At 39.4% G+C, this 23,477-nt stretch overlaps 1 protein-coding gene across 3 annotated transcripts in view; it reads left to right on the top strand.

The window, feature by feature from the left end:
* TMTC1 (transmembrane O-mannosyltransferase targeting cadherins 1) overlaps positions 1–21,872 on the top strand; it is a 278,857-nt gene extending 256,985 nt beyond the window's left edge. For all 3 annotated transcript variants that reach the window (XM_078449959.2, XM_078449960.2, XM_078449958.2), the window contains 7 exons: positions 1,987–2,089; positions 4,087–4,222; positions 5,046–5,190; positions 6,096–6,233; positions 8,148–8,270; positions 11,350–11,427; positions 15,916–21,872. In XM_078449959.2, coding sequence (XP_078306085.2) covers positions 1,987–2,089; positions 4,087–4,222; positions 5,046–5,190; positions 6,096–6,233; positions 8,148–8,270; positions 11,350–11,427; positions 15,916–16,056 — 864 coding nt within the window. In that variant the 3' untranslated portion in view covers positions 16,057–21,872. The remainder of the gene's footprint in view (positions 1–1,986; positions 2,090–4,086; positions 4,223–5,045; positions 5,191–6,095; positions 6,234–8,147; positions 8,271–11,349; positions 11,428–15,915) is intronic.
* Positions 21,873–23,477: the final 1,605 nt, after the last annotated feature.

Here is a 23,477-nt window from a genome sequence, read left to right as displayed (position 1 = left end):
CTGTGTCTAACTAAAGACACACACATGCACACCCACACACAAATTTGTTGGTCCTTCAATGGATGATATCTTCTCTTTTTTTTTTTAACTTTATTTATTTACTTTGAGAGAGACAGAGACAGTGTGAGCAGGGGAGGGGCAGAGAGAGATGGAGATAAAGAGAATCCCAAGCAGGCTCTGTGCTAATGGTGCAGAGCCAGACGCAGGGCTTGAATTCACAAAACTGAGAGATCATGACCTGAGCCAGAACCAGGAGTCAGATGCTCAAACGACTGAGCCACCCAGGTGCCCCTGGATGATATCTTCATAAAATTTTTCTTCTCCTTAATAGATTGAAAGATGATTTGGGGATTTTCATTCACCTTTATTTTTTTTTTGAAGTCTGACAATTTGTTGTTTGGCAATCAAAAATACATATGCTTTTTTTAAAAAATGCATATACTTTTTAGCAACATAGATCTCAATTTTTGCTGGGCTGTGGATTTGTAATTCAAATAAGTGAAATTTGCCAAATCCAAACCACGTCTTGTTTCCTAAATGGTACTTAAATGTGTGGATTCAAAGAGATGGCCGTAGTCATTCCACAGAGGGTCAAATGTCTTTATCTTTCTGGGTCAAATCAAATTTAGGCTCCTTGGTTTATTGCTCAACACCCGGTGCATTTTTATTCACAAGCCAAAGGTGTCACATCTGAGGAAATTAGTGCTGTACATTCCCTTTTCATGTGTCTGGATGAATGCTTAGTAGGGGTAACTTGAGATAAAATTGTGGAAAACATCCACTCTCAGAGCATAGTAAAGGAAGACTTGCTATGTGCTTTATGCCGCATCATTTCCTTTTACCTGACCTTCCCAGCAGGACCAGGGAACCATGAAAGTGTTCACGTGTGAGTAATTGTTAGAACCTGGGTAGCTTTGATTCATTATGTAGGTTTTACCTTCCGATATTGTAAAAGGAAGCGTGACGTGACAATCTCGGCTGGTGGTGAACAATGTTCCTAAAAGCTAATTCAGAATTGTTAGTGTGCTAAAGTGAATCTTTGGAAGAAGACCAGGACAGTTAGCAAATGACCCATTGAAGATGCAATAGTTGAACGGGGCCTTATCACAAGGATAGGAGTTGGAGGTATGCCTTCGAGAAGACCTGTATTCCCATTGGAGGGTGTGGCTCTGAGGTGGAACACACAGGTTGAATAAAGGAGGGAAGGAACAGTTGGGTGGGCTATCGAAATATTTTGAGTAAACAAAGGTCAAGGCAAAGCCCTCTGTAACCTGCATCAACCTCCCTCCCCTTTTCTCAAAAACCTCCGCCAATAAACCATACAGTGTAGGTAAAGGGAGTGCTTGATACGCAATGCAGCTGTAAGACAAACGTTGCAGGCGTCCCTGCTCCCAGTCACATTGTCACCTCTGAAGAAACTCCTGTATGGACCTAGCCCTCATTTTCAAACAGAGAGTTACTGGGGGTGGAGGGCATCCCATTCAAACAACCATTTGAGGCTTTTTCCAGTTGTAGGGCAAATCCTTTCAGATGTCCCTTCTTAGTAAACATAGGCTTGTTTGCCCTAAAGAAACTAAATATAAATATGAATTGTAGGAATTTGTGCCATTGCACTGACTTCAATTAAAGGTACACGGTGTTTGATCTCAGTGCCTATTGGCCTATTGCATACAAGATCCTCAGTAAATTAGTTTCTACCTTTTCCATTTATGTCATTCAGTTTATTGTTGTAGTTTTTGTATTTCGAGGCTTTTTTTTGGAGAAAGAGGGTGAGCGTGCACACACGAGTGGGGCAGAGGGGCAGAGGGAGAGAGATAGAATCTTAAGCAGCTCCAAGCCCAGCACAGCCCAGCACGGGGCTCCATCAGTCTCACCACCCTGAGATCATGACCTGAGCCAAACACTTAACCAGCTGAGCCACCCAGGCGCCCCTATTGTTGTTTGCTTTTAGCTTTCTCATTTATTTTCCTTTGTTCTCTTTTAAAGGAGAGATTTAAGGAAGCTGAGGAAATATACCAGGCTGGAATAAAGAACTGTCCAGACAGCTCAGACTTACACAACAACTATGGGGTTTTCTTAGTTGATACCGGTGAGTAAAATTAAAGAGAACCTGTTCTGTTGAGATTAGATAATACTATCTATCAAGCAAAATGGCAACCACCCCAATAATGTCTCAGAAGTACCATTCACTTCTGGGCTTGGCAGGAAACTCACACTGTTGACAGTCACATTGCACTGTGGGGCTGTCATTTCTCCAAATCTTCAAGCTCAGCTCAGCAAAATCTGCCCAGTTCATACAGCTCTAAGGAAAACTCCCCAGGTGTCAGGAAGTAGCCTTGATGATTTAATGAGTAGCAGTCCTTTGAGTATCATTTATACAAGTTCATACACCTAAGATGATGAAACATTCCTCGGCAATGATGCAGAACTTGCCTCTGAATCTAGTTACGAGCAGATGGAAAATACTTTTCCACATCTGATAAAAAAGCCTCCAGAATTGTTTCATCATTCTTTACTTGATATACATTACGGAAACCATATTATTGTAACTGATAAGAGTACTCTTACATGACAGATGCTATATAAAATATACTTACTCCCTCTTATTAAGGCAACACTTTACTGAGCAGGGATTCTGTTTCCTTTATGATTTGTGTCCTGTATGCTGTTGGCATGCTATGAATACCTATAAAGAATCAAAAGATATTTGAATTTAATGCAAAAGCACCATTTTGTTCTCATTGAGTATTGGACTATCTGCCTTGTGGTAAAATTCTATTTTAATTATTTTGTCAGTATGAATGCTCAAAAGGGTGTTTATTTTCTAGTATATCTGAAACTTTTCTTTTTTATAGAATGTAAATTTACATTCCAAAACTCCTGGGAAACGTCCCTTATTTTTGCATGTAAAATTGTTTTGTAGTGCCACCTGCTGGTTTGTTAGCAACACAATAATACATTAAGTGTCATGAAGATCTAAAAACCCAAAGAGACCCCCTCCCTGTTGGTCTCGTCTTAGCCCTCTTCCTTCTACTTCAACAACAAATAATGCCACTCCCCTAGAAATCTCACCGGCCACCCTGTGTACCTTCTCATCACTCCCTTTGTATTCATGTGTTTTATACTAGTGAAATTCTCCCTATTACCAGTGACCTATGTATATATACATACATGGTATCTCGTTTAATGCCTAAGATGTCTGCAGGTAATAAACATTCCATTTTCAGCCACTTAGATAAGATTTCACTAGGAAGCTTCTTTGGGGACCTTATCGGAGGCTTGATTCTAGTTCTGGTCTTCATCCTCAGTTGCCCTGGGATTTCTGTCAAGTCTCCTAAGTGCACTTGCACTTTAGTGTTTATATCTTTAAAGTAATACTTTTGTTTATTTTATAATAGCTCTTAAAGCCCAAGAGACAGCTAAATGGTATCTAAAGGCAGCTAACTAGTATCAAAAATACCTGTGAAGATCATTTAATTAAAATATTTTAAAATATGTAATGCGTTGGATACACACAGGGTAGCATTATTATTATTATTATTAAAACCCCATTATATAAATCCCATTTAACAAGAATGTATCATTTTTTAAAAGATTTTCAAGATCTGGCTGATACATACTTCTTTAAAGCAGTGCCTCGATTACTATGTTGCAGTACAGTAATTGAGACCAACCCTTAGAAATTGTTTCAGGACAGTTTTGTTTCTATAATAGCCTATTCTGTTTTTTAGTATAATGAGAAGCAACAATATGTCGCATAAATAACAATCATTGATGATCTCAAAACATCATACTTGCTAGGGCAATGGCCAGAAAACACTTTGGCTAAAATGATACGTGTAATAAAAGAAATAGATTTTAGTTTTCATTGCTCTTTTACTATTAATTTCCTTGGAAGTGGGAATGAATAGTAAAATGGCCCAAAGTTACGCAGTGGCAAGGAGATGAAGCCAAAATACAAGCTAATTTACACACTGAATCATTGATGGTATGACTCAGTAATACAAAGAAGAATGATCTACATCAGAAGAGAAATTGAAGAGACTCGTGCGTTGTATAATTATTTCCAACTACCACTGATTACAGGCTCTCCGGAGAAGGCAGTGGCCCATTACCAGCAGGCCATCACACTCAGCCCAAGTCATCACGTAGCTATGGTGAATCTGGGGAGACTCTACAGGTCATTGGGCGAGAACAGTTTGGCCGAAGAATGGTATAAACGGTAAAATTCCTTTTCTTCACTTTGTAAGTTTCCCAAGGATGTCAGTAGTTGCCCTTCCAATTTTTACGTAATTGAAGCAGACATGCCTTTAGAATATTAACAGATTTTGCCAATTCAGGCAACACAGAGTCTCATCTCCAAAGAAAATAAAACCAAACCCTTAATGGTGTCCCAGTGAATGGCCTTTCTGCCTGCTGGTTAGAACACGGTGCTAAACCAAGGTTGGAATGTAATTCCTGCTTTGGTCAGTCCATTGTTTTCTGAGGCTATGGACTGCAGCCCAAGCCATAAATAGCAGTTTCAAAAATGGATGTGGTGGAAAGACTGTGCATACATCAGAACAAGCCTATCACCATTAATGGAAACGATCCTTGGAGCTCAGTGTGCATATTGATAGGTCACTAGAGACATTCTTATAGTCAGAGGGCGGCGTCATGATCTTTTTAAAAACAGTCTTCTTGATTATAAAAACCAGAGACCAGGGGCGCCTGGGTACCTCAGTCAGTTAAACGTCTGACTTCGGCTCAGGTCATGATCTCACAGTCCGTGAGTTCGAGCGCCACGTTGGGCTATGTGCTGACAGCCTGGAGCCTGCTTCAGATTCTGTGTCTCCCTCTCTCTGACTCTCCCCCGTTCGCTCTCTTTCTCTGTTTCAAAAATAAACAAACATTTAAAAATAAATAAATAAATAAAATAAATAAATAAAAACCAGAGACCATGTTGAAGCAGAGTCTCCAACTGTGGACTGTCATCCCTAAATCTGCGTTTTGAGCTTTCAAAAGGTACCTATTAGAAGTGTCACTTCATCTTTCTGAAAACTTAGCGCACTGCAGGTGTCCCGCAAAGCTGAGATATTATCACCTTTGGGAGCGCTGTATTATAACACTGGCCGATATGAGGAAGCTCTGCAGATCTACCGGGAAGCTGTGGCCCTCCAGCCTTCTCAAAGGGAGCTCCGCCTGGCCCTGGTAAGTAGATTGCTAAAGAAAATGAGGCGGGAACACACAGGGTGCAGTGCAGAGAGTTGGAGTCAGAAGCCTCAGAACTTCAACTAGGATGCTACAGTATATCCATTTCCTGACTATCCATGTAACCAGTGTTAGAGCCATTCACCAAACACACAGACACTAAAAACTTTTTTAAGTTTTTGGTTCGAAATGATTTCAAACTTAAAAAATTTGCAAGAATAGTAAATAGCTCCCGTACACCCTTTCACCCAGCTCCATCAATTTTTAGCATTTTGATGAATTTGTTTATCAATGCCTTGTATATATGCATCCATATATGTACCTATGTACATATTTAAGTATGTGTGCAAACGCATAGTATTTTTTTGTGAGCCACATGACAGTTATAGATCCCACCCCCTTTATTTCTAAGTACTTCAGCAAATAGTTCCTAAGAACAAGGACATTCTCTAATACAACCACAGTAGGATTATCAAGTTTAGGAAATTAGTATCAACAATATTTTTTAATTTCAATTTGGAAATTTGCATTTTTGTTACTCTTTTCTAGATTTGTAACAAATCAAACTCGTTATAAATGCAATGTCCTGTTGAAACCATAAGAAATCATTTCTTTTTTAAAATATTTACTCAACTTTTTAAAAAAGTCACAAGTCATTTCACTGATGTCTTTGGTGTCCCTGCTATTCACGTATCATGCATTATTCTCCTAAATAAATAAACAGAAATGAACAACAAAAAATTAGAACCTGTAAACTGTGGGAATTCAGCTCCCTCTGTGAATCTCAGATAGAAGCTGAACATTTTTTTTTCTGGAGTGTTTCTGACACGCCCCTATTCAGAGATGCTGTATTTGATGAAGTGATGACAAACTGGCTCTGAAGCCAAGGTCGTGTGGTTTTGCAGGCTCAGGTTTTGGCTGTAATGGGTCAGACAAAAGAAGCTGAAAAGATGACCAACCACATCGTGTCAGAGGAGACTGGATGCCTCGAATGCTACCGCCTGTTGTCAGCAATCTACAGCAAGCAGGAGCGCCACGACAAGGTAGAGGGACACGGGAGTCGTTTGGATCCACAGGTGGAAGATGGTGCGCACCTGACTGACTCTCCAGTCTGCACGTTTACAAGGCGGAACAGTCTTGACTATCATCCGTTGGCATGGCCTATCTTATGGATGTTTTTTGCAGATATCCCCTTAACTGCTAATATGTCCCCTTGAAATATTTTCTTGACTAATCTTTTGTTTAAAGATTTTATGTGAGGGGCACCTGGATGGCTCAGTCAGTTAAGTATGCAACTCTCGATTTCAGCTCAGGTCATGAGCTTCAGTCTGTTAGATTGAGCTCTGCTGACATCTCAGAGCCTGCTTAGGATTCTCTCTCCCCCTGTCTCCCTCTGCCTCTCTCTCTCTCTCCCTCTCTCTCTCTCTCTCTCCATCCCCCCCCCAAAAAATAAATAAATAAATATTTAAAAAATAAATAAAGATTTTACGTGCTATTATCTCAGTTTGTTTTCACCTAACTCTATAAATACTAACTTTATATGCTCTGTCATTTGTATGCTTTATCATTTTCCATGTTCCTTCAAGTATATTTTTGTAGAGTCCTTATAACACCCTTATATAGGTCAGTGACCCTGTGTTGCAACTGTTATTGTTTATCTCCATTTTAAAAGTAACATAGCCAGTAAACTTATGAACTGACTCAACAAAATATTTATTGAATGTCTGCTATATGCCAGACACTGTGGCAGGTACCAGGAATAAAGCAGTATAATAAAAACAAACAAACAAACAAAAACCACTTTTGTCCTCATGGAGTTTATAGTAGAAGAGGAAACCAAGATTTAAAAAGCAATCGCAAAACAGATATAAAATTATAGCTGTGCTCAGTATGTCATGAAGAGTGACATGGTTCTCACAGGCATATAATCAGGGACCTGAGTGATCTGGGAGGTTAGGTTCCCTGCAGAGTGATATGAAGGTGAATGCTGAATGATAAATAGGAGTTATTAGACAAAGGAGGGCAATGAAAAGCATTCTAGGCAGGATAAAGTATGTGCAAAGGCCCTGTGGCAGCAGCAAGTAGCAAGCCTGAGGGATGGGCATGAAGGGAGCAGGGCACTGTGTAAGATAATGGCTGTAGAGGTTGCTGGGGACAACACCCCACAGGGTGCGGGACCAGGGCAAGGCTTTTGTTTCATATCTTGGGAGAAGCTTTGGGGTTTTTTTGTTTGTTTTTGTTTGTTTTTTGTTTTTGAGAGAGGGGGTGGGGAGTGAGCAAGGGGCAGAGAGAGAGAGAATCTCAGGAGGGGCAGAGAGAGAAAAAGAGAAGAAGGGCTTGTGTTTACCTGAAGTGGAGCTCAAGCTCACTTGAAGCAGGGCTCAAGCTCACCAATGTGGGGCTCAAACTCACGAACTGTGAGATCATGTCCTGAGCCAAAGTCAGACGCTTAACAACTGAGCTACCCAGGCACCCCAAGCTTTTGGGATTTTATGGAGAAAAGCAGCATGGTGAGGTTTGTGCTTTGAAGGGATCCCTGGCTGCAGGGGATGGGGCAGTGGGTGCTGGGGGGTGGGTGGTGGTGGGAGGGGGCCAGAGTTGGCACCAAGGACCTAAGAGGAGGCCATGATTGGAGGGGTCCAGACGGACACAGGCAGGGCAAAACAAATGATGCCAGATCTTGTTTCCTTTCAGGTTTATCACATGATCTTCCTATGGAATGGTCAAGGACATTTCATTGTCACTAATATAAATGGAAACCCTGGAGTATAGGGAAATTATCTGGTCAGGGCCACATTATTTCTCAGTGAGAACATCAGAGAGAATGAAGAATGTGTTTTGATTGTCATTTACCACACCAGCTAATACATAAGCACAAAAAGTATACATTTTATCATTTAAGTTAGTTTTTCTTCATCTAATCTACTTATTCTGTCTTATTTTCAAACCTGTTATAGGCACTTGATGCTATAGACAAAGCTCTCCAGCTGAAGCCAAAGGACCCTAAAGTCGTATCTGAACTTTTTTTCACAAAAGGAAACCAACTAAGAGAGCAGAATCTTCTGGATAAAGCTTTTGAGGTATAAACACTTAATAAAATTATGTTATTAAATGAAGGGATTCAGATTAATACTCTCAATCTTTAATGAAGCATATGTGGCAAAATTTAAGATCATTGGCATGTTTGTGGAGTGAATTTTCTGATTAATTACCATGATGTTATATGTTTCGTTTTTATCATTGAGCCTTTGGATTTTTAGTATTCAGAGTTCTGCAATACCTCCACATTATTTTCTGAATGATTACTTTTAACTTGGTGCCTAAAGCAATTCCACATTTTTCCCTCAAACCAGTTTCTCTCTCTGCCACCCTCACTCTCTCTGTTTGCCTGCAATAACCCTCTAGTCTGGGTGGACTAGTGCCGAATAGCTTTGGCATTTCCACACATCCTTATAACATCCTTCTACACTCCCCCCGTCCCCAATTCCCCACAGATTCCCTGTCAGAATCCACTAAGACACAGCCTGTGTCCTCCTCCTTCTGGAAGCTCATCTGGCCTATCCTTTCTCCTTGGACTATCCTTTCTTGTTTCCCGTGAACTTTTAAAACATTTACTGTCTCTACAAGTCATTTGAAAGTATCATATATTACACTGTATTGTTAGGTCTCTTTCTCCTCTCCCTCTGTCTTCTCCATCCCTCGCCTCCCCACCCCCTCTGGGCCCCGTGCATAACGCCTGCTCCCCAGTTAGATTAGACTTCTCCTTATAGAAGGGGACTGCTTCCTTCTGTGTTCCAAAACATAACATCTTGCATCTTATAGGCATTCAAATAAAATTTATACACAGCTTGAAATCAAAACGATATTGCAAGCAAATAGAAATGTTATAGAAATACCAAGCATTTCTGGTAAAGCCACAAGTTGGAATTAATGAAGTCATAAAATTACACTAAATACAACATGGGGAAAGTAAAATTTTAAATGATATTGTTTTTGAAAACAGTGAGTGATTTTTAAAATATTCAAAAACACATGTAAAGATATTTGGGGAAACTAATTTGAATGTGAACCCTTAAATCAGAAACAGTGGCATATTTAAAGCAGAAAGTGTGCACTTTTCTCTGCCCTGTGAACATTTTTTTAATGTTTATTTATTTCTGAGACAGAGACAGAGCACGAGTGGGGGAGGGGCAGAGAAAGAGGAAGACACAGAATCCAAAACAGGCTCCAGGTTCTGAGCTGTCAGCATAGAACCCGACGCGGGGCTTGAACCCATGAACTGCGAGATCACGATCTGAGTCGAAGTCAGATGCTCAACCGACTGAGCCACCCAGGTGCCCCTGTGAACACTTTTTAATACCTTAAGTTACTTATACCTAACGTGACAATTTGATTAATGTGTAATTAAATTATAAATAGTTATTTGGTATCTATATCTGTATCTTATACATTGTATTGAAAACCAAAGTATTTTCTAGTTGCTTAACTAATAGATCAAATAATCATTTTAAAGTGGCCAGATTGGGGTGCTTGGATGGCTCAGTCGATTGAGCATCTGACTTCAGCTCAGGTCATGAATTCGCAGTTCATGAGTTTGAGCCCCACGTCGGGCTCTGTGCTGACAGCTGAGGGCCCGGAGCCTGCCTTGGATTCTGTGTCTCCCTCTCTCTCTGTTCCTCCCCCACTCGTACGCCCCCTCTCTCTCAAAAATAAAGATTAAAAAAAAATTAAAGTGGCTAGATCTATGAAAGGTAGGAGTAGGGCCTTGGGCTAACAGTAGCAGATAAAATCTATTAACATTTTTATTTATGATTACATGTATTCAGTATTTTAATCTTTGCAACAGTCATATAAGAAAGCTATGGTCATGGTCTCCATCTTACAGTTGAATAAACTGAGACTCAGAGGTTGTGTAACTTGCTCAAGGTCACAAGGGGTAAGAGATGGAGCTGGGATTTGAATCCAGGTTCCTAACTTCTACCCTACACCCTCATCTCTGTTGATAGAAATTAACCCGAGACACTTTCTTCAGGTTTACTTTAGCAGCTTTTTAAAGGCATAGTTTCTTATCGTTTGCTTGCTTCTTTTTTTAACATTTATTTTTGAGACAGAGAGAGACAAAGCATGAACGGTCAGAGAGAGGGAGACACAGAATCTGAAACAGGCTCCAGGCTCTGAGCTGTCAGCACAGAGCCCGACGTGGGGCTCGAACTCACGGACCGCGAGATCATGACCTGAGCCGAAGTCGGCCGCTCAACCGAGCGAGCCACCCAGGCGCCCCACGTTTGCTTGCTTCTGTTAAAACTAAAGTAGAGGAGGAATGGTTCAGATTCTGTTTACTTCACGAATCTGTTCCATTGGAGTCTTGCTAATGAAAATAGCAAAGACATTAAAATATACACACGGATCCTTAGCTTTGAAATTGAAAGTAGCACTCTTAGCCTTTAGCTTTATTTAGGGGACCACTCTTAAGTGCAGACCCAGTGGAGAACATGCCTGTGACGTTAAACAATGTGCAAAATATTACAAATATGCCGCACAGATATTACATTTAATGGGATACGCATTTTCAGACCAAAAGAAGTATTTGAGGGAGAAGTAACTCTCTTCAGACCTTTCATGCAGCAGAAGATAAAGGAAGACTGTAATGATTAAAACTATCCCCTAGGAAAATGGAAGTCCTTAAAGAAGTAAGAGCATCCTGTCACGGCAAGTATTTCAGCATAGGCTGAATAAACATGCCAGTGACATTGTGAAAGGAGGTGCCACACTAGGGCTAAGCTGTGTGGGAAAATACTCGAAGATGCTGATTATTAAAAAGAAAAGTATTCTTACAAACTCCGTTTACAGTGACTAAGGCCAAAGCAGTTTTCTTGCAGATCAAGACCAGAGAGAAATGATGCACTGTAATAAAACCACCTGGATTCCACAGGTGTCCTCAGGCTCTGCAAGCAAATCACACAGTTCAGTTTCCTCCACTTCCGAATCATCCATTTTGAAAAATAATTGAAATAAACGGGAACACCCATGAGCTAGTGGTGTCTGCTTTCATTGTATTAACCATTTAAATTCTCACTGATGAAGAAAGTGGTTTCCACGTCTGTAGCATGAAGCATGGGTTCTCGTTACTCAGCCTGAAGATGTTTCTTATATGTTTAGAGCTACAAAGCAGCTGTGGAACTGAATCCAGATCAAGCACAGGCCTGGATGAACATGGGTGGAATCCAACACATCAAGGTAGGAGAATAATTCACTTCCGTGTGGACTGGCTTTTCTTTGCGCTTTCTCTTTCTGTCTTTTCTCTTGAAAGATTGAGAAAATATTGTTTATTCCCTCTTTGAGTTGTCTGAACACCAAAAACATAGGTGTTTAAAAGTGAAATTAGGAGTTTATGTTCATCTTGTATTATCGTGATATTGAATATCATGAAACCATTTTAAAAATAAATCTATACAAATTAAATCCCATGATTTTACTTAACATAAAGAAAATTGTGTGCACTTAGGAGAAGTATCATCGCACAGCAAGTGGAATCTGCTTATGTGAACTAAGTCCTTGTTGGAGCTTAGCGTAGCTCATTGTCCTACAGTTTAACTCACGGTCAAGACTACAGTGTTACTTTACATATCACTTTACTATTTCTTGTATCGAATGCGCCTTTTACCCCCTAATCTTTTTCTGAAACACAAGGCTGTTTACTTGTGGGTGTGTTTTTTGTTCTTCCAAAAGAAAAAGCTACCTTTGAGAGAAGCATTAAAAATGACCTGGGGAGGACTGCTGTCTGTAACTAATGAACTCAAAGACTCACATTCACTCGTTCATCCATTCATTTGACAAACATGTATACAGAGCATGCTATGTGCCAGGTACTCTTTTTGGGAGCACTGGAAATAGAACATTGAACAAATAAGACAAAAGTGTCTGTCTTCGTGAAGCTAGCGTTTAGTAGGGGAGACTGGTAATAAATAAATACATACATGCATACATACATAATATATATACATACATATATACATACATATATACGTATATATGTACATATATATACATACATATATACATATATGCATACATACATACACATATAAAATATATCATGGTGCTATGGGGTAAGAGCTGAAATTTAAAATTAAGGTGGCTGGGAAGGCCTTACTTTAAAAGTTATTTTGAGTAGAGAACTGAAGGGAACAAGCCATGTGGCACAACAGGGAAAGAGCATGTGCAAAGGTCCTGAGGTATGAGAGTACCAGCTGTGTTTGAAGAACAGGGAGGAGGCAAGTAAGACGAAATGGTAGAAGCCAGAGTCAAAGAAGACACAGGGCCAGAACATGCAGAGCCTTGAAGGGGGATTGTAGGGTCCTTGGCTTTTATGCCATGCCAAATGAATTGGGGTCCTTGGAGGACTTTCAGCAGAGAAATGCCATGGTCTGACATGTTTTCAAAGGATCACTCTTGTTTAGCTAACCTATTTCCAGGCTTCTACCTGTCTTTATATTGATAAAATAACAATATAGTGATTAGGATTTAAACAAAAGCCTAATAGGGTTCACTATTAAATGGAAACTGATCATTCTCAAAAACACAACAAAACAAAAAGGTGACTCGCAACTGGAAGGCAATAATGGGATAGTTACTCTGTGACTGACAGCCTTGGTCTAATAGAAGAACGTGGATGGCGAATCCAAACATGACATTTATCAGGGCAGAATAACCTGAGCTCTGATCTTAATGATTTTCTAGGGTGTCCAACAGTATGAACTTACTTTTCAAATAGTAACATAATTTTAAATAGTTAAATAGCATGTTAAATAGTTACATTTTAAAATAATGCACGCTCAGTATGTTTTTAGATGGGAGTGTGTCTGCAACTTAAAGCAGCTGGGTTCCCCTGTTAATGTAAAAAGTCCAATAAATATACTCAAGACTTTTCCAGAAAGTCTGGAAATACAGGGATAATAGTACATTCATTGGACTCTCAGATTAACAAGTGAATCCATGCTTTCCATATAGAGGTACTTCCCCTAAAAAGGTGTCTGGAGGTTGAAGAAAGATCTGTTAAGTGTATGACTTTAAAATGTAATGAGCACAAGATTAAAAATTAGTTTATGCAGCTTTTCATCTCTGCAAACATCACGTATTAGGTTAAACAATATAAAATGGCCATGTTTGGAGTTTAAAAATGGCCTCATATCAGTGAATTCATACAATGCAATCCAGCGTAAATGTGGATTGGGATGTGGTCATATAGATGCCACCATTAGGAAGCAAAAGTATTATCATGAGATCCTAAAGAGCAATCGTTAGCTTTCTGTCTTTTTGCAGAAAGTTAGCCCTTAGTAGCAGAGTGCTCCCATCAGTGTCAGCCCATCCCAGGCTCGCTCCTTCCCCGAGCCCGGGTGAAGCTTAGGATACTGAGGTTGCCAGTTGGAATAAGGCTTTGCAAAGAGGCGGCATGAAGAGATGAGAAGAGAGTTGTCTCTTGTTTATACTGCTTGGTAATAAAAGATAATTATTATGAAGCTCTATAAAGGATGGAGTGGATAGAATAAAAATCTAAAATACATTCTTTATAAACACACAATTGCATCAACTGGGCCATACCACAAAGTACTATTTTCAGTACTGTCCTATGATAAGAATACGCATTTTCTAGAATGGCATTGTGCAGTAGACCTCTCTGTGATGTTGGAAATACTCTGTATCTGCATGGTCCAAGGCAGCAGCCACTGGCCCATGTGGCTGTTGAGCCCTTAAAATGTGATTGGTGCAACTGAGCAACTGAATTCTTTTTTTTTTTTTTATATAATTTGTCGTCAAATTGGTTTCCATACAACACCCAGTGCTCATCCCAACAAGTGCCCTCCTCCATGCCCATCGCCCACTTTCCCCTCTCCCCCCACCCCACATCAACCCTCAGTTTGTTCTCAGTATCCAAGAGTCTCTTATGGTTTGCCTCCCTCCCTCTCTGTAGCGTTTTTAAATTTATCATAATTGATTTCAATTTAGATAGCCATGTGGGGTCAGTGACTCCCATAGTGTAGATAGCACATTCCTAGAAATCAGATCATTCAGATTTGCTACCTTAGCATCTCAGAATTGAATCAAGCGATATAACTTTTAAAGAGTAATAATAAGGCTTCCAGTTTAATCAAGAAAAGAGCAATTTGAGGAAGAAAAGATAACTCTAGGAGTACATTTTATATGAAAGGATAAAGAAAGCTGGTGATCAAAGAAGGAAATGCCAACGCACCGGACTGAGGGCTAAATTCAGGGAAAACTCTTGGAAGAGCAACTTCCAGGTCAGCTGAAGTACAAGCATATTTTCAGAGCACACATGTTCAGTCATCTGCATGTGTGTGCTAAGCCTGATACACATCACAAGACACTTGGAAGTTAAATGCTGGAGTTGAAAAAAATAATAATTGAATGTAGCAAACCCAGGTTCTCACTTGTTCAGAATTCTGTTTAGCCTCTTGGGAGAATCAAGGTTAATAATCAGAAACGTTTTCCTTTTCTGCCATTTCCACCCTCCTTTTCACCACTATGGCGAGCGAGTGCTCTAAGTGGACAGTGTCTGCATAAACCTGGATGGTCTTTTAATAATGACAACAATGGTAGCATCAGATTGAGTGTTCACTGTGCGTCAGGCAGTGTCCAAGCTCTTAACATGTATTCACTCAGCTGGAAGATAGTTAAGCATTCAGTGAATATTAGTTGCTAGTCGCGACCTAGTACTTTCACTTAGAAATGCTGTTTTAAATTGTGATGGGAATTCAGAGCGTAACCGGTTTTCTTCCACATGGAGCTGCAATTGAGCCTAAAATAGAGCAAACTGAAATTTGGGGGAATGGAGAGAACACTCACAGTCATAGTTAGGAGACATGGCAGGACACGGATCTGAAAGAGGGTGGACCAAATAAGGAAGGTAAAATTTAGTTGCAGAAATGGGCCTGGAAAACAAGAATTGTGACTAATTTGCTCAGAACCATCTGGGACGGGGCATACATGGTTTCCAGTTAGAAAGCCATTGAACAAAGCAGATAGGGGTCAACAGAGGGTGGTGATAGGTGTCTTTAGCAGGTCCAGGGTGACGTGCCTTCCTTCCCGCTTTAAGAGGATCCAGCAGGTACGTATTGTCACACGCCTTGGGTAAATTTAACCCCATATTCCTATAAGTTCTTTTCATTACATAAAAACTTACATTTCCATTACAGCCTGTATTAGGCAAAAGTTGCTTTTATGTCTTAAGCTGGAGATGCAAATAACTTCTACCACTAAAGAGTTACAGTGGATTTCTATTTAATCATCACAACTTGTGCAGTTTCAAAAACATTTCCCACAGATCTCCCTCCATTCCGTCTTTCTCTCCTCTTTCTCTCTCTGAATGTCTAGCCATGGCTCCATGTGATTACTAAGGAATAGTTCCATTATGAAATGACAGCCTCATGCCCTACATTAGTAGAATTGAAAATCTGGTTTTTTGCCATTTCACCTTACACTATAACTCTCATCCCTCACATTCTCCAGCTGGCCTGGTACTTAAAACAAATGGATTCTCCAAAAGCACCAACAGATAAGGATAAAATTTTGCCCATGCAGTCAGGGGTTCCTTCTGAGGACATATGTATTCAAGTGGGCCAGAAGGTCTGTTTCCTAGTCTCCCTGTTCTCCAAGAGAGTTCCAATGGGTCAGAATAGATCATTGTTCCCTTTCTTTTCCCCACAGGGAAACTATGTGTCCGCAAGAGCTTATTATGAGAGAGCCTTACAGCTGGTTCCAGACAGCAAACTGCTGCAGGAAAATCTCGCCAAACTGGATCGCCTAGAAAAACGATTACAAGAAGTTCGAGAAAAGGATCAAACATAAGCAGCACTGGAACCAGTCTCGAGGGACAGTGCTGGTGCCTCTGGAAGAGGAAAAAGTGATGCAGGCTCGCTTTCACAGCAGCAGGGGGGCAACAAAGAAGCTTTCCTGTCTCTCTGCGTTCAGGGGGGCACATTTAGGGACACCGCTGGCACCTCTGTGCTGAGGGACTTGCATTTCCATGGAAGAAGACAGAAAGAGCAAGCAAGAGCTAGGCCTGAGAGGAAGGAAAACAACTACTACACGTTTTGCAGATTTTTGTTGGCTTTAATTCCAGATTTCCCTTCATCTATTTCTCTGCTTTCCCAGCTTGAGAAGCTAATTCCATCTCTTAGTGTAGACTTTTATGTCCCAGAAATACATGGGCTTGAAATGCTATGAAGGGAGAGCAGCTCTTCTTAATGAGTTTTTTCAAAGAGAATAAAATCTCTGGGATAACCATTTGGGAAATTCCACCAAGAGGTAGCTCATTGAATTCTCCAGAACTGGAGATGAGTAATAGTTTGTGTAGAATCTTCTGGAATATATGGGGGAAAGGGCTCTTGTTAAGTGAGCTCTGCCTATATTCCCCTGGGGATAATCCCCCTAGAGCCCAATTGAAGAGTAAATTAAATTCCACTCTGATGCAATCTTTTCCTGTTGCCTAATATATCAAAAAAAGGAAGCTTCTGGAATTGTGTATGTGTATTCTTATCCCTAGGGGAAAATCAAGGATCTTGGTACCCCTAATTCTTTATGGAAATGTTTAAGATTATTTTAATTTTATTACAAGTACTACTAGAGTAGTGGTTCTGCTCTAAGATTTCAGAAGTGCTTTTAGAATCATAAATGTTTCTGCCTCCACGTATATTGTTATTTTGGTGGAGAAAAAATAGTATATTCTACATGAGAAATATTAAAGATATTAACTAAGAGAAATGTTCTACTTTGTTATCTTAACGTTCAGTCATCCAGAGATTTATTATTTTTTTGAAAACTATATTTAACCATTGACAAATCTTTACAGTATATCACAGAAATCTTCACAGACTATAAACAGATGGAAAGGGAGCTCTATTGATTTGTCTACTGGGTCTCGATGAGAATTCTGCGCTTAGAACATGAGTGATGGAAACTTGGAGTTCTTGGTTCTGTATTTATAATTTTGGAGATTTCATGGAGAATGCTGAAAAAATCTAGGGGAAAAAAATCTCAATTTGTAATTTAAAAAATATATATTTATATTTAAAAGATAGAGGTAGCAAAGTTGAATTTACAATTTGACCTTTGTTTTTTAGTGTTATTTATTTCATAACTTATAAAATATTTAATATATATGTGTACACACATTTTTTCCTGTACATACTGGTTTTAATAGTAGCTTTCAGAACTGATCATACAAAAATTACAAATCTGAATTACAAAGTAGTTAAGTTTTAACAGCCCCTCAAAAATTTTGTATTGATTATTCACTTGCTGAAGCTAAAGAAATTAAGAATCAGACATCAGTGTTTGGGTGGTAATATATTTTGGAAGTGAAGAAATTGGAACACCTGATTCTAATTTGGCCGTCATCATAACCTTTAAAAAAAAGGAGAAGAAGAAGAAGAAGAAGAAGAAGAAGAAGAAGAAGAAGAAGAGGAGAAGGAGGAGGAAGAACAACCACCAAGTGCTGTTCACAGCTCTGGGCCAGGTGGCCTAAACATGTAGTACCCTGAAGGCACTCAGATTTCACATGCTCAGACCAGGGCAGGGTAAAAAGTCTGTTTCTTCTCAGCACAGTATCAGGAAACACTGCCCCTCTATGTTGTTATCTTTTTGTCAAGGTAAGTCTAGTTTAAAAAAAACTTCTTTGGAAAGGGATGATGGAAGGAATACTTTAAATGCAAAGGATTACAGAATTTGAATTGGCATACATGTATTTGTATGCATCAATAATCCAATAATATATGTATTACCACTATGATCTTCTGTTTCTAATAGTCCTTTTAGCCTTATATATCATAACCTTTTCCAAAATTTTATTTAAAATATTTTTCTTGCCTTCAAAATTATACTTGTGTAGTCCTAAGGCCAAGAAATGTACTAGAGTTTATTTTAAATGATCAGCCCACTCCCAAATTGAAAAGCATAAGCCTAGCTAAAAACAGTATCTAAGACTTTAATCACAACTTTTTAAAATAACCTGTAACCAAAACTCACACTTAGGAAATTAATGGAAAAGACTAAGCCCCAAGTTTTGAAAAGCTTTTTTTTCTCAGCCTTACTTGAAGGGCTGCTAAAGGTATGAGGGTCCATTAGTGGGAATAATTGAAATGGCAGTCACAGTGTAAAAGTTTCTAAGGGAAGGGGTCACATGACCTTCAGGAGACTTCTTCTATCTTCTTTTGGGTGCTTTTCTCTCTCCCCATGTCTTTCTGTCTCTCTCTGTCTCTCCCCCTCCCCTCAATCTCTCCTTTCATTCTGTCCCTCCTCCCCCCCCCCTTCTCACTATCACTCTGCCTCATTCTGTGTGCACACACTGGCAACTCTTTGAACATTAAAAGTAAGCACTGTTTGTTGGGTCAGATATTTTTATCCTGATTTAATAATGTCACTGAGATGTAGCCAATGAAATAGTTTTCATAGTTAAATAGTGCCTATAAGAAAATAAATCACATGTTATTTTTCAAAGATATTAAGTGTATTTTATAACTATTTTTATTTGGTTCTTGTAACATGAAAATAATATTCATTCTTATCAATAAAAGCAGGCTAGTCATGGAGATCTATCTAGATTGCCCTTAATAAAAGCATGCTTGGCATGAGAGTTGATAGCCCTTTCTGAGATGGAGTCTCAGAGCCAGCTTCATGAGCATGCACTTCATGTGGCCCCTCAGGGTCCTGCACTCAGGCACCCATGCTTGGTCAAAGGCTCTGCTTGAAATTCTTAATAATTTTGAACGACGAATCCTGCAATTCCATTTTGCGCTGGACCCTTAAATATGTAGGGTATCCTCAGCGGGAGGGAAGTTGACTGAGGACAAGACAGGAGTTGCTTTAGTCTGGGTGAACACTTGATCTGGTGATCAGTTTTATTTGTGACTGTGTTACTCTGGGCAGCATTTGCTTTTTTTTCTCAGCTACATTTCAAGTTCCTTGTGTATGTCTGTTCCCTCTTACTGCCAGTCTATCTAACCTGTCCTTCTGTCCTACCTAGAACCAGTTCTCCTTGTCTTTAAAATTCCCAGGAAATGACAGTCCCTTGACACAGGAGCCATGACAATGGCTTTACCAGTTTATTTCAACCCTAAGAATTATTCAGAATTTTTTAAATGATCCAGATGTTTTCAGTCTGTATTCATAAAACATGGTCCCGTGATGTAACATAGGTAAACTAAACCAAAGATTCAAATGCCTTGGAGGAAAGGAAATTTTATTTTAGGGAATCCTGAGATATATTCTTTTGGGCTTATTTGTTTTGAGGTCTATCATAAAACAAAGAGGATTGTTGGCACTTTAATTACAACTTCCTATAATACTTCACAGCCCCTAGCATGAGACTCTGACATTTGTCACAGGTCATACCTCATCTGATGCAGGGGTTTATAGTGGTTGCACGATGCTTCTGGGCAACTGCTCTTCAATGGGACTAAATGAGAAAATCCAAACTGTTCTATACAAACCCACCTACAAAAGCTATAATTGGAGGGGGAATAAAAACAAATGTGTGGTTTCTTACTGTCTCTATTAAACATTCCAGGCCCCTCAGGTTGACGAGCCGCATTCAGCTGATAGTTGAGAACTAATCCCTCACACATACCGGCTCTCAAGCCTGGCTGGGCTGTAGGATCACCTGGGGACCTTTGGAAATCTCTGAGATGCTGGCTGCCCAGGTTAAGATGCTAATATGCAGCTAGGCTGCGGAACCACTGTGGGCTAACAACTTTAATGGACTTTTATAACCCTTCTCAAGTTGTGCTTTTAAATCTAGGCTACAATGAGCCAAAGAATTCTAAAGAATAATTGATGGCACAGTTGATTGGTTGAGACTATTGTTTCAAGATTGACAGACAGGTCGGTTGGGTAGGGTAGTTTGCACTTGTGGCAGTTGGACTATAATTTGACCTTACATTTTTAGAATTCTTGGTCCTCAGATGGAGAGGAATTGCCATTTGTATACACCAGACAAGTCACCCAGTATGTAAAACTCAGAAGGTGTTCATGGCATAGAGTATATTCCTAAACCTATGTCTCTCTTGGTTATACACATGTAAACTTTGGTTAATTATTTCTTAATTGTACTCATTAGAATCAGTTTTTGAGGGGAAAACGAAAAAACTTTTGCTCTGATGTGTTAAGGATTTGCCTCTTACGTTAATCAACCTATAGGATATTAGTAACAACAATCAAGGCAAATGTAGTTGTAGGCGGTTTGTTTGTTTTTAATTTTTCACCTAGTTTCCAGATCACATTTACTTTGATTAAATGGCATGTTCGTATCCCAATGATGACAAAATGTAATTATCTGACATCTTTTGGCATTTTAAAAGAGTAAAGACCTATCAAATCTTGCATTTAGGCTGCAATTAAGATAAAAGTTTACAATGCCAAATACACACACACACACACACACACACACACACACATACAAGGAAACATTATAACTTTTATAATTATTCTTGAAGTTTTGATGTAAAAAAATATGTTGAACAGTTCTTCAAAAAATAGCACCTCCTCCATTATTTTTGTTTTTAGGAGCCATTAACTTAAAGGGAAGAAATAAAATAACTATAATCAAAGGAGTGGTTTAATATCAGCAAAATAAAATGCTGCAACAGAATTGATGATATTCATGTCAGTCAAATGGCTCATATAAAAATGTGTTCTTTTTATCACCAAAGATCCTTTCAGTTAAAATCTTTTAGAGCATGTAGCTTGTAAAATCAGTATCCATCACAATATATGGTTACGATTAGTTTGTAAGTGTAGATCATCATTTACCCCAAAATGGAAAGACATGTCTATGTCCAGAAATCCTGGAGTTTCTTCCCATTCTCAAGCGGTGCAAGTGGAGTGTATTTATGTCACATTGGGAAGTTTCCAGTGTGTATAACATGCCTTTGGGGTTGCCTTGCTAACCCAAAGAGGGGTGCACCAGTCCAAGAATCTGGAAATCTGGGTGGTAGACCTGTACTGCCCCGGAGGAACTGCCTCACCCTGGGCAGGCTACCTGGTGTTTCAGTCATGTTTATCACCCAGTGAGAGACTAGTTCGTTCTGTGAAACTATCAAGCTCTAAGTGTCTCCTGAATCCAGATTGAAAGCCCTTTACATCGAACAGATAACTGATTAGTGTTGCCCTTCATTTTAGAAATTCTTAAGATAATCACCGCATCAAAACACATACACAAACAACCATAAAAGGGACTGCACTGCCCAAGTGCTTTAACATGGCAGAGACAGTTACTCTTATTTTGTAGTCTGTACACATGAAAATGAAGTGATTTTGTTATGTTTCTGGGGAAAAAGTATTTTTAAAAATTTCCTCCTAAGGAATTAAAATATCTGTAGAAGCCATGGCTTGCTTTTCTAATGTGGAAATTATTTGCCTTGCAGATCCCTCCTTTTATCAGGGAGAAAATGACTTGCAGCCTGTTCTTTGTTCATGTTTTTGTTTCCTACTTTGATCAGTTGTATATAAATGTACATTTTTGTTACTTTTGATGTGCCAGTTAGAAATCTACTTCCCATAAAGTATTTCTCCCATTTAAGTCCAATTATGTACACTTTGCTTAGGTCTTTCCAAAATAAAATTTATGTAAATGTTTATTTTATATAAAATATAATGAAAATAATTATGTCTCTTTCAGTCTCTCAAGTGCTCTGTGATTAGTACCCATTGAAATCCATGTCACTAGATGGGTTTGCTTTAAAAGAAAAAAAACTTCCTTCCTTCCCTGATTCATTCATTCATTCACTGCATTGTTCTGTGTGCTTCATGTCTGCTCTTTTGCACACCTCACAATGACGATTTCAGTCCTTATGCAGTTCTGATCTCTTCCTATCATCTTGCTGAGTAGATGTCTTCACCCCTTCACAGAATAAACGAAAGTAGAAAACAGATATTCTCTCAGTATCCTATACTCATTCTACAAACTCACCTGTACTCAATTCTTCCCGCTCTGGATTTTGCCTCTTGTGAAGACTCATTCCATCCCTTAACCTCTCGTTTTCATCTTCAACTTCTTCCTTCTACTGGCTCTTGTGAATTCTCTTCTATTTTAAAACACATATACCGATAACCACCATCAAAACCATTTGGAAATAAAAATGAAGTCCTTCATGTATTTCTTTTCATCTCTAGCTGCTACCATGTCTTTCTTCCTTCTCAGCCAAACTGTTTGAGTGAATTGTCTTCACCTGTTTTTTCTACCTCCATCCTTCACATTCTCTCTGCTTCATAGTGATCTGTCCCTGCAACAAACATGCAAGTAATTGCTGTTTCTGAGGTCACCAATAATCCCCTTAGTGCTGAATCTTAGTGCAAAATCCCTTGTGGGACATGGGAGAGGGTTCTAGAGTTTACATCAGTGGTTTAGTCTGGATGGAAAAAATTTTGTACACAAAACATTATCTGCCCATGATTTGCTCATTGCTCATAGGTTAGTCACTAACACTCCTAATTGTACAACAATCCTTAGAGGTGGGGCTTCATTAAGGGTCTTGGAAGGCCTCCAATAGGAGAGTATCCTGCCATGATGAAGATATGTTCACATTAAAGGCAGATTTCTCATACATCACAAATCCAATCTGGGATAGTTCAGCCCACTCTGTCCCTTCTTGACATCCTTCCCTTACGTGTATGTATGAATATTTCCATTTAGATGCTGTGACATCACCACAAACTCAACTTATACTTAAACCATCATCTTACTAGCAAATTTAAAACGAACAACCTATCAAATAGGTGTACAATGCATATTGAATAGCTCTTTTCCTATTTAATGGGAAGGCATTCTTTTGGTAGGCCTATAAGGGACCAATCCTCATAAAAGGACAAGGTCTCACTTCAGGCTGTGAGTGTTGAACTCTGGAAACAAAGAGAGCTATTCTGTTACAGGAAATGAGACCATGCCCAACCCCAAGGAGACTTCTGGGTATGAAAGAAATCACTAAATATCCTGCAAAGCTGTGTGTGCATCATGTGCAGAAGAGTGCAAACTGACGGAGTCTGCAGGCCCCATGTAAAGGTTAGCCATGAACTTGAACACTGTGGGTCCAACTATACTTGCACATCACATGAGCATTTTTCTTTCCCTCTCCCATTTTGTTTGGTAACAGCTTTGTAATGGTTTTAATCTGACTCCTTGCTAAGAAGAAAGAGGTATTTGGGTCCATCCGGAGGGTCTGAGCTTTTATTGGAGAGTAGTTTGCCCCTGGGGCAAGGGATGGCTCTGATAATCC

Source organism: Panthera onca, chromosome B4 (genome assembly GCF_046562875.1).
Source record: "Panthera onca isolate mPanOnc1 chromosome B4, mPanOnc1 haplotype 2, whole genome shotgun sequence".
Classification (NCBI taxonomy): domain Eukaryota; kingdom Metazoa; phylum Chordata; class Mammalia; order Carnivora; family Felidae; genus Panthera; species Panthera onca.
This window is presented reverse-complemented; position numbering and strand designations above follow the sequence as displayed.